Source organism: Phocoena sinus, chromosome 19, assembly GCF_008692025.1.
Source record: "Phocoena sinus isolate mPhoSin1 chromosome 19, mPhoSin1.pri, whole genome shotgun sequence".
NCBI classification, from domain to species: Eukaryota; Metazoa; Chordata; class Mammalia; order Artiodactyla; family Phocoenidae; genus Phocoena; species Phocoena sinus.
In genome coordinates, this window is record NC_045781.1 from 48,010,509 (window position 1) to 48,025,160 (window position 14,652).

The window sequence follows — 14,652 nt, forward strand, 5'->3', positions numbered from 1 at the left end:
TTGTCTTTAGAGTCTCTGCCTGCCCTTAATCAGAGAACTGCACAGAAAAGGGCTTTGTTCTGACACTCGATGAATGCGCGGTGTTGATCCCTCATAAAGGGCAAGTGACACATACGGTTGGTTTTTACCATGGAAAAGGGTTAATAAAAATATGAATTCGTTTTCTGAAAGTGACTATTCTGTGTGACTCTTTCACGGGTTGTTGACAGTTACCCTCTGGGTATAACTGAAAATTAGAACAGTCTGCTAGAAACAGTTTTTTTTTTTTTTTTCAGCAGCTCAAAGAGGAATCAGAAAACCATGTTTAACTCTTTCTTTTACTCTACTTTTAATCACCAGTCTCCTCCTAAATTATGGTTCTGGTCTTGTGTTTTCTCCCTTTAGAGCATCTCATTATGTGACAATATCTCGAGTCCCACCAGCTCTGCCTTAGTGCGGGCTTTAATGACCTAATATATGAAGTTACTGCAAGATCTTTCCTACTGGCCTCTCAGCCGGTCATCAGTCCGTATCTCCTGCCCACCCACTGTATCATCCAAAAGATTAATCTTCATGAAGAGAATTCACCTGTAAGAAACACACTGCTTCCATCACAACACTTTACTGTTTAAGAAGCTCCAGTGCCTTCCTAGCTCTTCCGTCCAGTACGGACTCTTCCGTCTGGACGCCTCAGCTGCGTATTCTGGACTCACTTGCCTATGAACCTTCATGCCGCTCCCCAGCACACTGTTTTCTAGCAGCAGTAATCAGGTGTATTTTTCTTCAGCAGTCAGAGAAGATTCTAAGACACCTGCACAATAAAGCTGCTTTGTTCCCTCTCATTTGTCGTCTTAAGCGAGGTTGGCGTTCCAGACAGAATGACAAGAACTTTAAAATGAAATGTGTTTCATATGTGAATATCATGTGTTATGTGGGTCACGCAGAACAATTTTGAACTCCTGGTATGACCTTTGAATCTTTTGTTTCCAGTTAAGCCCCAATCCTATTTACTTGTCCACCCACTTAATCCAGTCTGATCATTTTCTCCCATATGCCTGAGTTCCACTCCCTCTTCCAACTTTTCCTCCTCCTTCTTTTTCAGAATGTTCTCATTCAGCCTCTTAACCCCTCCTAACTCTTCTCATCTTGCTGGTATCCCCTCAAATCTTAACCCCCTGAAACCCCAATCCCATCGGAGACTGACCATCAGACAGTTGTAGTACAAAGAGCATAGGATTTAGAGGTGGGGAGAGAGATCTGGATTCAAGGTCCAGGTCCCTTGTTGATTAGGTACAGAACTTGGATAGAAGAGTCTTTCTCAGTCTTTGTTTTCTCGTCACTGAATTGGGCCCAATCATACCAACCTCAGGGGGGCGTGGTCGTGGCTGGGTGGCATAACACATACAAAGTGCATGAAGTGAGCTCCTCTCTTCCCAGCTCTCCAGTGCGTCGTGGTTATAGTGAACCTACCAGTTCAGTATGCAGCTGATTGTTCATTATTAGTGAATATTGATATTGGAATCTAAAAAAGAAAAGTAGGTAAGCAAGTACAGAAGTGTATTCTAAGAAGAATGAGGACCATAATTTTAGAAGGGAAAATGAATGTGATGGAACAAAATGAACTGAGTTGCTTAACTAGAGAAGAAAGGAAAGGAAAGACAATCATCAAAATCACAAATGAGTCAAACTCTAAAAGAACCAGAACACGGAATCCCCAAGAATGTTAGCGAGCACCACACGAAGTCAAGGGGACAACAAGGAGTGTGAAGGATTCCCAGGTGTTTGGCAACCACTAGTAAAGAGAATAGTAAACTCTAGAAGGCTGTAGAACAGATGATGAGGATAACTGTTAAATACACAGAGTTTCCTCAGGTCTGTGACGCTAGAATTCATGTAGAATGGATTTGAGGTGGAAAAGAGGGAACAGTTTGGATTTGGAGGTCACAGTAAGAAATGTACGGGGAAGATCAGGTAGGTGGTGTCAGACAAGTTAAATTTAAAGTTTCAGATCTTGAGAATATGGCAGCTTCAAGTAATAATGGTGCCATAATTGTGGATGAATCAAGTTAAATGTATATGAAAATGTTTCCGGCAACCTGTGGGTCTGCAGCTCAGCACACTGGAAGGATGCTCAATATGAATACTCAAGCCATTTGGGATTTTAACTCTGAGAATAGAAATGATCTACCATGATCTCTGATACTTTATCATTTTAATTTCAACTTTAAAATTTTTTCATGCTTTTCTTAATTCTTCCTTATACTTATGTAAATTCTTTAGGACACTTCAAAAAGTCTTGGAGGAAACTGAAGGTATTTGGTATCTTTAAAACATTAAGTGGTTTCTATTTGTAGGGAAAATAGCAAATTTATTTACTTATTTATTTTTGGCTGTGTCGGGTCTTAGTTACGGCACGCTGGATCTTTGTTGAGGCACGCGGGATCTTTCGTTGCGGCGCAGGCTCTTTTGTTGCAGCACACAGGCTTCTCTCTAGTTGTGGTGTGCGGGTTTTCTCTCTCTAGTTGTGGCATGCAGGCTCCAGGGCTCCTGGGCTCTGTAGTTGTGGTGTGGGTTTCAGAGTGTGTGGGCTCTGTAGTTTGCGGCACACAGGGTCTCTAGTTGAGGCACACGGGCTCAGTAGTTGTGGCGTGCAGGCTTAGTTGCCCCACAGCATGTGGAATCTTAGTTCCCTGACCAGGGATTGAACCCGCGTCCCCTGCATCATAAGGTGGAGTCTTTATCACTGAACCACGAGGGAAGTGCCAGGGAGATAGCAAATTTAGATGCGAAAATATTATTCAGTATTTAGGAATAATGATTTATTTTTTTAAATCTATGAACACATAACGTTTTAAGCAGTATGTTGAAATAGATCTACTAAATGCTTCAAGCAGGTTTCGCCTTCAGTTGATCAGTTAATCATGCAATTAAAGAAGATGAAGATTCTTGATATTAATTAACGCATAACACAAGCTTCCAACAACTCCTTGTTTTCCCGGCATAGTGGACAGGAATGTGTAGTAATGCTGGGAGAGAGGTTGTTTGCATCAGCACAGGTCCAATTTAATAATAAGTTTTTATGAGGTTTGGCATTTGTAAGTAAGGGAGAAATTAGTAAAAGTAGGGCTAATGGCAGCAACTTAAAAGGCTTGTAAGTCAATGGAAAAATGATCAAGCACCTTTGAGGAGCTGACTGATTTGATGTCACCTTCTTCTCATGCCGTGATTCTCAAGTGACTATGAGTTTTCCTCTCTAACTTGTTGTTTCCCTAAGACAGATTGCCTGCATGCCGCATCTAAATGTTCTGTCTATTCTTTGCTCTAGTTCCTTGGCATCATGTTTAGTCTTAGCTCTGTGAAGGAGCTGGTCGCTGAACATTCATCATAGAGATAAATGCATTTGGTTAAGGGAAACTTTGTTTTTGAGTGGAGTATCTGCTTCAGGCGTAAAGATCTCTCAGTGTTATTTCTGTAGTCTTCAAATAAGTAGCCAAGCCAGTAAATGGAAGAAAAAATATACACTTTCAAACATATCTTAAATCATAACAAGGGAATGCTGTAATATGCCTAATGTTTAATAAACACCTAGTTTATTTTTAGCCAATAAATATATTGAGATAAATCACTAACTTTACATAGCATTTCATAATGTTTTAATGGGCATTTCATGATCTCAAATCAATTTTGTTTCTCATATGTTAATTACTGTGGTTTATAATTGGATGCCTTCTTGTTTCGAAAAATTATTTTTAACAAAATTACATGTGTGATCTGCTCTCAATACATTTATTTTTACTATTATGCCTGAATTAAATAGGAACTGCTCGTTTCCTTTCTACTCAAAGAAAAATATATCAATCACTTAAGCTTAAATAATGAAATGTTTTTTTAAAAACTTTCTTAAGGAAATGCCATCAATTATAGTGTTGGGAATATCACTACATCAAATCAATCTTTCTCCGTTCATTCTTTTTAATGACTTGGGAAGGAGGGAATTATACTGGATGGAAGGGTTGGGGTATAGAACAGAGGTCACATTTCTCACCTTTGTCTTTCAGATGGAACCCCTCTGAGCTGGTGGGTTGGAAGAACCAATGAAACACAAACTTACTGGGGAGGTTCTTTACCTGATCCTCAAAAATGTACTTGTGGATTAGAGGGGAACTGCATTGATTCTCAGTATTACTGCAACTGTGATGCTGACCGGAATGAATGGTGATTTCCATATGATTTCCTTATGCAAAATCAAGTTTATCATTTTTTTAAATGAGTCACTCAAAACATATATAAGTAGGCAGATACTAAACGAGGTAGTACAGTGAAGAAATTAAAGGTACGTTTTGATGAAATGTATTACAACCTGAATTCTAAATGGTAAGATCACTATCTTTTCATTTGAATTTTTTGGTAATGGATCATGAGTCATACACCTTTTATTTCTGTAATATGATGAAACAGAGGCATCTGTTTCATGTCTGCTTTTCATTTTAATTCAATTATCATTCTCTTTAAAATTAAGTATAATTAAGAATTATATTATTCTCAAAATATATTTACAGCCTTTAATTACTAACACATCTCTTCAATAATCTGCCTATAAAACCTTTAAATATATAAACTTAGAATTTCCCACAATTATTTAAACGTGTAGCTCTTTTATTTTCTTAAAGGATACACTATGCTATGAAAAACTAATATTCCATTTATCATATTTTGAAAAAGGAAATCTATAATATTTAGGGATTTGAAAATCGAGCTTGAAATATCCCATTTATTCATTTGACAAACATCAAAGACTGTTATATCAAAAACCAGATTATTTTAGAATACCCTAAAGGAGGCCTCTATATGGAGTCATTGATTATACTCTTATTGTTATATGTTCAGTATGAAGAATATTGTCTCTCTTACTCAAGATTTTTCAAAATTTCTACTCCTTTGGGAGTTACATTTTTTTTTTTTTTCTCGCTGCCTTCACAGAAAATGCCCACAGAGTAATAAGTATTTTTAAATGTGAATAAAAAAATTTTAAACTAATCTAATCACCAATAACTCTCCAATGTCTGCATGACATTTTATTCATCAAAAATAATTTTTAAAAATAAGACTTTGAGGGCTTCCCTGGTGGCGCAGTGGTTGAGAGTCCGCCTGCCGATGCAGGGGACACGGGTTCGTGCCCCGGTCTGGGAGGATCCCACATGCCGCGGAGCGGCTGGGCCCGTGAGCCATGGCCGCTGAGCCTGCGCGTCCGGAGCCTGTCCTCCGCAACGGGAGAGGCCACAACAGTGAGAGGCCCGCGTAACGCATAAAAAAAAAAAAAAAATAAGACTTTGAAATTTTTCATATTAAATTCTGCTTATGCTTAAGTAGCTTGCATAGAACTAACCTAACCCCAGATAATATTTGTAATCCCAGGAAAACTATTTATTAAAAACACCTACTTGTAGCAAGTGGAGAATAACCAAATGTAGGCAGAAACTACCAGGGTTGGGAGCCTTCAAACCTTAAAAGAAGGGAACTTGAGTGAGTGAGATTTATGTTTATGTGCCTTTTCCTTGGGGCTACTCACCAGACCACCTACCATGGAGTGGCTAGAACTCAAAGAGAATACTAGATTTTTTTTGGCGGGGGGTATCAGAGGAAAGTTCAGAGCAGCCAGAATGACTAGAAATTGATTTCTGGACATGTCAGAAAGGAGAAAACCACTTAAGGGGAGACCACTATATCAACTCCTCTCAGACCCCTGACCCTTGAGCTGCACATGCACAGGGGAGATTTCTAGGAACCAAGCAGAGAGATGCAGCTGGGAAAGTGAACAAGCCACACAGGAATTTCAGCAGCAACCACCCGAGGAGAGAGAGAATTTAGAGCTTAAGTCTCATTAATTGAGATGGGCTTTGTAAAGCCCTCAGCTTTCCATAGAAATGACAGAAGGTCCACTGCCTTTTACAGCAAAGAGGATGTCCGAGAACTGAGTATGATTGAAAACTACAAGTGAAACTGACACAGGCCCACCCTGATGAAGTAAAACCTCCATTATTGTGATAAGGTTGTGATTTAACTGCTTGTGAAAACAAAAGAAGTCTTCAGAGAATGATAACAGAATCCAGAGTCTCTACAATGTATCACCCATAATATCCAGAATATTATAACAATTATTGCCTATTCGTAAAAAGAGTAGACTTTGATCCAAAGTCAAGAAAATAAAAGTACCATTAGGAACAGGCCCTGGGACACAGGTGTTTGATCAGCAGGCAAAAACTTTAAAGCAACTGTTAAAAAACATATGAAGAATTGAAGGTAAAAATAATCACAAGTGAACAAAGGGTATTCTAAGCAGATAAATGAGAACTTTATTAAAGAAGCAAATGTAGGGACTTCTCTTGTGGTGCAGTGGTTAAGAACCTGCCTGCCAACGCAGGGGACATGGGTTCGATCCCTGGTCTGGGAAGATCCCTCATGCCACAGAGCTCCCGAGCCCGCACACCACAACTACAGAAGCCTGCGCGCTCTAAGGCCTGTGTGCCACACGTACTGAGCCCGTGTGCTGCAACCACTGAAGCCCATGTACCTAGAGCCCATGCTCCACAACAAGAGAAGTCACCACAGTGAGAAGCCCACGCACTGCAACGAAGAGTAGCCCCTGCTCACTGCAACTAGAGAAAGCCCGCGCACAGCAACAAAGACCAAAAAAAGAAGAAAAGAAAAGAAAAAACGAAGCAAATGTAGATTTTAGAACAGAAAAGTACAACATCATCAGAAGTAAAATATTCACTGGATAGACTTCAGCTTTTATGGGAAATAGCAAAAGGAATCTTCAGTAAACCTGAAGGTACATAAGTAGAAATCATTCAGTCTGAAGAACACAGGAAAAAAAAAAAGATTGAAAGAAGCATTGACAGACCCTTTGTGGCTTGTGGGAAAATATCAATGATTTAACAGGCAAGAAATTGGAGTCCCAGAAGGGCAGGAAATAAAATGAAGCCATATATATATATATATATATATATATATATATATATATATATATATATATATATATTTGATGAAACTATGGCTGAAAATTTCTCAGATTTGCTTAATAAGTATCTCTGGAAGCAAGCCCCCAAGATGGCCCCCGATTTTCCACACTGCCTGTTGTTCACACCATCGTGTAATTTCCTTCTCTTGTATGTCACATGGACCTTGTGACTTGCTTTTAAGAACAGAATATGGTAAAGGTGATGAGATGTCACTTCAGAGGTTGGGTTACAGAAGACTGTGATTTCTGACTTGCTCAAAATTCTCTGCGTCTTCTAGCCTTCTTGTTTCGATATAGCAATCTGCCATGTCGTGAGCTCTCGTGGACAAAGAATTGAGGGTAGCCTTCAACCAACAGCCAGTGAATAACTGAGGCTGTCAGTCCAACAGCCAGCAGCCACAGGGTGAGCTTGGAAACAGAGCCTTCCCCACTCAAGTACTGAGCTGATTGCAGTCCTTGCCAACACTTTGAGTATAGCCTTGGGAGAGACCCTGAGACAGAGGATCATAAATCAGAAGAATCATAGACCGTAAAACGTCGTGTTTTAAGTCACTGCGTTCTGGGATAATTTGTTATGCCACAGTAGATAACTAGTACAACTTCAGTGTATGGATTCCAGAAACTCAGAAGATCTCAAGCAGAATAAAAACCAGAGAAAAACACACCTGGGTTTGTTGTTCACGTTGCCAAAAACCATTGATAAAGATGAATGTTTTCAAAGTAGCCAGTTTGGGTGAATCTGGTAGAAGACATTCCATACAGGGGAATAAGGATACAAATGAAGGCTGACCTCTCATCAGGAGCACAGGTCAGAAGACAATGGAATGATACCCTTAGTGTGCTGGAAGAGGAAGCACTGTCAACCCAGAATTCTCTACAGGACGAAAATACATTTCACAAATGAAGGTAAAGTAAATTCCTGTTCAGATTAAACAAATGCTGAGAGAATCTGTTGTCAACACAACTGTACCGTAAGAAATACTGATGGAAATTCTTCAGGTTAAACAGAACTAACACCGGATTAAAACACAGATCTTCAGGAAGGAATGAGGGGCACTGGAAATCATGAATATGTCAGTAAACGTAAAAGCCAGTGTTTAAATTTTTCTCTTGATTAGATAAATTAAATTATAAAGTTTATAACATCTGGATTTAAAATATATTATTACAACCGTAGCACAAAGAACAGGTGTTTATGTAGGGAAGGATGTTAAAAATTATCCAATGGTAGGCTTCTGATATTTTATATTAAGTAATACAACATAAAATATAAGTAGACTGTGGTGGATTAAGGATGCGTCTTATAATCTATAAAGAAAATATTAAAATACAATAAACAGTCATATACCTAAAGGGTGAGTAAAAAAGTAAAATCGAATGCAAAACAATATGAAGTAAACCAAGAGGAGGCATGAAAGGGGGAGCAAAAATACAAGATATCCTGTGGGAAAAAAATAAGAAACAAATACCTGAACAGTAGACCTGGAAACACACCACCAATTATTACACTAAATGGCAGTGGATTAACCATCTCATTTAAAAGGTAGAAAATGGCCAACAGAGTTTAAAAATCACCAACTACACTCCGTCTGCAAGGGACACTAAAATGTTGCCATATTTTTCCGTTCTCAGATGAGTAATTTGATCCTGACTCTTCTGTGTGTGCAAATGTAGCTCAGAACATCTTGGCTTTGAAATGCAATAAGGACTATTGTTTACTTTATAACTATGTTCATCAGAATAATTTTAAGAATCTCGCTGTTGTTACTGTTTTTTAGGACCAATGACACGGGATTCCTTTCTTATAAAGAACATCTGCCAGTAACTAAGATTGTGATCACAGACACCGGTCGACCACATTCAGCAGCAGCCTATAAACTAGGGCCTCTGCTCTGCCGGGGAGACAGTAAGTGGTGGCGACGTGCCATAAACATGTCTGAGGAAAGTGATGTCACTTAAGAACCATGTTTCTATCTTATAATAATTAATCAGACTTCTCTTGTGAAAACTCACAAGCAGTGTCTGAAATCATTCCTATAGTCAATCAACAAAGCGCCCCTTATAGAATGCAAAGCCCGGGAATAAATGCTGTTACAGCAAACCTTGTTACGAGTTCAAGAGAAAGAAACCACAAAGCATTTCTATTTGATTGGTTCATAAACTCATTCCATCATTCCTAAATGTCTGCATGCCATTGTCTATAAAGGAAGGCCTCAGCGCTACATAAAATTATCACGAATGTATGGTGAGTTCTATACTGTTGGGCCTGGGGTGAAATTAGAACGTCAGTAGAATCAAATGTTACTTTAATCAAACACATTTCAACTTTTAATCTCATTTTCTTTTCCAGTTTGTGTGTGTGTGTTTTTAGTCTAAATCAGTGGTACCTGCTGTTTTGTATATTCAATGTATTAACACTCTAAACTGGAATTTTTTAGTTAAAATATAGTTTCATAGAAAATACATATTTTCAGCAGGGAATGAAATTAGCATACATATCCATTTATAACCTCTCTGAAGTCAGCTAGGTTAGAGACTGATGCATCAATTATTTTTGCTTTTAGTTATTTCCAGAACTTAAAATGCAAATAGAAGAAATATTTATTTACCTTAAAAGTATATCCTAGGGCTTCCCTGGTGGTGCAGTGGTTGAGAGTCCGCCTGCCGATGCAGGGGACACGGGTTCGTGCCCCGGTCCGGGAAGATCCCACATGCCGCGGAGCGGCTGGGCCCGTGAGCCATGGCCACTGAGCCTGAGCATCCGGAGCCTGTGCTGCGCAACGGGAGAGGCCACAACAGTGAGAGGCCCGTGTACCGCAAAAAAAAAAAAAAAAAAAGCGGTCTGCCATTATACCTACCATCCCCAATCTTTATCACCTCTACTTCCTGTTCTGCCAGTAGGCCTTAAACAGCCACTTAAAGATGACATAGGATATTTCGCGCAGAGAAAAGTTATGTGCAAAGAGATGAGATTGTAAACGCAGGATGCATCCTGAGGAATGCGATGATTTTGCGTGACTATAGAGAAATTGTTCTGTACATCACATGCACTCTTCACTGCTAGCTCTGATCTTAACCCTTCAGGGGCTCAGGCCGGCTTCCTCCATTTGCCACCATCCCTGGGGAATTGTTCTGCTTTGACTAAGGTCACTCCCAACTCTGTCCCTTAGGGGTTCTTTCTTTCAGACTTCCTGTCATGAACTTAAGCACACAGCATCTTTTCCCTTAGGGCAGTGACTCTCCATCCAAGGTGATTTTGCTCCCTCAGGGGACATTTGGCAATATCTGGAGACAGTTTTGGCTGTCACAACTGTGAGGGGTTTTATGCTACTGGCATCTAAAGGGAGAGGCCAGAAATGCTGTAAATATCCTACAGTGCACAAGACAGCCCTCCACCACAAAGAATTATCTTGTCCAAAAGACCCATAGTCTTAAGGTTGAGAAACTAGAGCGTTAAACTTTTGTGACCACGGGGATGCAGAAGGAGGCTGGCAATATCAGGAGTGAGGATTTACAAATACTGTAAGGATTTAGAGACCTGCTGATTAATATCTGACTTATTAATGAAACAATCACTGAGAGCTTTCCTTGGCCTTCTTGTCCCCCATATCTACTTTAGCGTTGAGGCTCATCGCCACATAAGGTCATAGAGCATTTTCTGCATAAAGGGCCCTTTTTAAAAACTTTCTCAGTCTGAAGAATGATGGTGGCAGCGTAATGAATGCCCCCGTTTTCTCTGTATGGGCAGACTGTATCTCTGAGGGTGCAATGCCCTAGACACAGTTTTTTTCCTTTCCAAGTGAGATACACTGGGCAGATGTAGGGCTTCTAGATATGGGATCATGCACAGTGGGCCTTATAAGCAGAGGAAAGATATGTGGATGTTATCCTGAAGGCATTAGGACTGGAACACTAGTTGGGCCTGGGATAATTTAAGACTTAGCTTAATTCTTATGATCCAACTGAAAGCATGGAAATCAGTTACAAACCTAAAGACAGGAAGGTGACCTTTGACGTAAGACAAGGAAAATGATGAAGGCTTGAACTAGGCAATAGTTGTCATGGGGCTTAAATAAGGGGCTCAATTAGGGAGGTAAGTTCAGGATGATTTGGACGGGAGTGAGGGTGAAAAGCTGTGAGGATGATCTCCAGCCTCCTGACTTGAGTAAAGCAGGTAGCACCGTTTGTTGAGACAATAAGAATGCTAGTACCCTTCATTGAGACACAGAGCTTTTAGATTTTCTTTGAACAGAAAAATGGAAAGATGAAAATAAAAAAATGATGTTTTGGATTTATCACACAAACCAGAGATGTTGAAAATTTCATATCTAGCCATATTTTTCTAGGAAAGAAGACAGAAGTCTTGAGAAAGCAGGACAAATAAACAAAAATGAGTGAGACCTACAGGTACCAGATATGAACTTGCTCCTAACTCCAAGTCTTTCTTTTCATTGTTTTAAATGTAGATGGGTATAAAATTTTGTGTTACCACTGCTATTATTGCTTAATGTCAGAAGTCATAGATAATATCATTAGGTGTTTTACCAAAAGCACAAAAGATATGAATGACAAAGTCCCCTTTAAAGTTGTGCTGCAGATATAAAACTTAGTAAATATTGTTGACCTTAAAGAATTTCTTTATTTATGAAATGGAAATACATTTTTTGAAAAATATGTGAAAAGTAAACGGCAGAATTCAACATCCTACTTATGATAAAAACTAAGCAAACTACGAACTTAAAAAAACTTTCTCAGTGTTTCAAAAGGCATCTGTGAAAATCTGAAAATATGACTATCCTGAATAGTCACAGACTTAATGCTTCCTCTCTAAAATCAGGATCAAGACAAGGATCTGTTCTCACCTCTCCTATTCAATATCATACTGTTGGTCCTAGCACATGTAGTATGTCAAGAAAAGGAATTCGAGTCATACAGATCAGAAAGGGAGAAATAAAATGTCTCTATTTGCTAAAGACATGGTTTTCTAGGTAGAAAATTCTTAAGAATTTGTAAAAAAATAAGTGAGTTTAGCAAGATTACAGGATGCAAGGTCAATATGCAAAAAATAAATTATATCTCTATATGCTAATAATGAAAAACTTTAAATTGAAAATTTAAAAGTACCTTTTAGAGCAGCACCAAAAAAAATGAAATAATTTGGTATAAACATAACAAAAATACATAACATTTATGAGAAATAATTAAAGAGCTAAATAAAAATGTAATACTCATAGATTGAAAGATTTGATTTTGTTAAGATGTCAGTTTTCCCCAAATTGATGTACAGATTGAATACACTCTCAATCAAAATCCAGCAGGCATTTTTTTTTTTTTTTTGCAGAAATTGGCAAGCTTATTCTAAAATGTATAGGGGGAAGCAAAGAAGCTAGATTGGCTAAAACATTTTGAATAATAAAAACAAAATTGGAGACTTAGCTATCTGATTTTAAGGCTTGTTGCAAAACTACACAATTCAAATCAGTATACATTGATATCGAGATAGACAAATCAATTAATGGAGTAGAATAGGTATATGTATACACACACACATACATATGCACATAAGGCAACTCAAGGGAGAAAGAATAGTCCTCTTCAAGAAACAGTGCTGGAACAATTAGAATCCATTTGCAAAAACAAAAACAATAAAAGAATTTTATCCCATACTTCAAACTGCATATAAAAATTAACTCAATCACAAACTTAAATGTATACCCACAAACTATAAAACTTCTCTAAGGAAATATAGAAGAAAATCATAGTGACCTTGGGTTAGGCACAGATTTCTTAGATGCAACATCAATAACATGATCCATAAACTTTTTTAATGATAAGTTGGGTTTCACCAAAATTAAAAACTGCTTTTAAAATGACATTGGGATTGAGATTGGTATTGACATATACACACTACTATATATAAAATAGATAACTAATAAGAACCTACTGTGTAGCACAAGGAACTCTACTCAATATTCTGTAATGACCTACATGGGAAACGAATCTAAAAAAGAGTGGATATATGTATATGTATAACTGATTCACTTTGGGACACAGCAGAAATTAACACAACATTTTAAATCAACTATACTCCAATATAACTTAATTTTTTAAAAATGGAAAGAAGAACCACACATGAGGAGAAAATATTTGCAAAGCACATATCTGATAAAGGCTAGTATCCAGGATATATGAAGAACTTTCTAACAGTGCAATTAAAGAAAAATTCAGATTAACAAACGGGCAAAAGATTTGCACATACATTTTGTCAGATAAAATATACAGATTCCAAATAAACACATAAAAAGGTTTTCAACATCATTAGTCATTAGGGAAATGTACAATAATACCACAAGGAGATACCAATATATAACTATTAGAATGGCTGAAATTGTAAAAGAATAATAAAACAAAGAAACTGACTAGTAAAGATTTTAGTAACATGGGTATTTTCCAGGATACTCCTAGGATCTTACTGAATATGTTTCTGACTTCTACTAACTTTAGAGACAAAGGGTCAACGGAAAGAATCACGGGAAAACATCTGGGTTTACAGTTAATAGAAAGATTATAACTAGGAGGGCTTGTACATATATTTTCGTTTCTGCTCACTCTCCTGGGAGCAGTGGGACCATCTTCATTTTTGAGGTACCATCAGAAGTCTTCTAGACCAGAGGTCCCCAACTCACAGGACGCGGACTGATACTGGTCCGTGGCCTGTTAGGAACCGGGCTGCACAGCAGGAGGTGAGTGGCAGGCGCGCGATTGAAGCTTCATCTGCTGCTCCCCATCGCTCCCTATCGCTTGCATTGCTGCCTGAACCGTCCCTCCCCGCCACCGCCCATCCGTGGAAGAATTGTCTTCCACGAAACCGGTCCCTGGTGCCAAAAAGGTTGGGGAGCGCTGCTCTACACCAATAATTCTTCAACTTCAGCATGCATTAAATATTATTGGAGAGCATGTCAGGTGTAGTTGCGTTATCTTCAGAACTCTCCCCTCACACTATGGAGAAAGCGTAGTAGTATTGACCCCCGGGGTTAAATTTTTTTGACATCAATCAGGAGGATACCTACACGGAACTTCCCCTGTTTCTGCAGGTCCTGCAGCACAGAGAAAATTCATCGACCACTGATGGCATCTGGCTCCATTTCCTCTTCACTTGCTTTCTTTCCTTCATCTGCAGCCTACCTCCAGTCCTTTTACTGAAACCATGCACACTCACATTCACACCCTTCCTACATGAAGCCTTCCACAGGTCTCTAGAGGACTTTACCTACACTTTCAAAGGATGTTCAGTAAATTACGAAGATATACTTCTCATACTGGCTTTTAATTATTTCTGAGCCTCTCAAGAGCAGGTCCATTGCTCATTTATTATTGTATTCCTGACACCTAGTACATTACCTGTTACATGAAAGATAATCAATAAATAGCAGCTTATGAAAGAATGAGAATGATCTATCATACACAGCTCCAGAAACCTATAGCTTGGAGTTACTCGTGAGAGAACAGGAATAAGTTTTTTATTGTATAAGCAATTAAATGATATGCAAATATATACTTTTAATTAAAGGAGTTTATATTTTGAAAGACTTATTCTGAATTTTAAAAATCACAAAGTACAAAGGATGTTTAGTACCATCCTGAGCCATTTC

General features: G+C 38.5%; 1 protein-coding gene across 7 annotated transcripts in view; it reads left to right on the plus strand.

Moving 5' to 3' along the window:
* The window catches only part of CNTNAP4 (contactin associated protein family member 4), a 259,598-nt gene that overhangs the window by 204,235 nt on the left and 40,711 nt on the right, over positions 1-14,652 (plus strand). For all 7 annotated transcript variants that reach the window (XM_032613290.1, XM_032613293.1, XM_032613297.1 and 4 more), the window contains 2 exons: positions 4,038-4,194; positions 8,779-8,906. In XM_032613290.1, the coding sequence (XP_032469181.1) occupies positions 4,038-4,194; positions 8,779-8,906 (285 nt within the window). The remainder of the gene's footprint in view (positions 1-4,037; positions 4,195-8,778; positions 8,907-14,652) is intronic.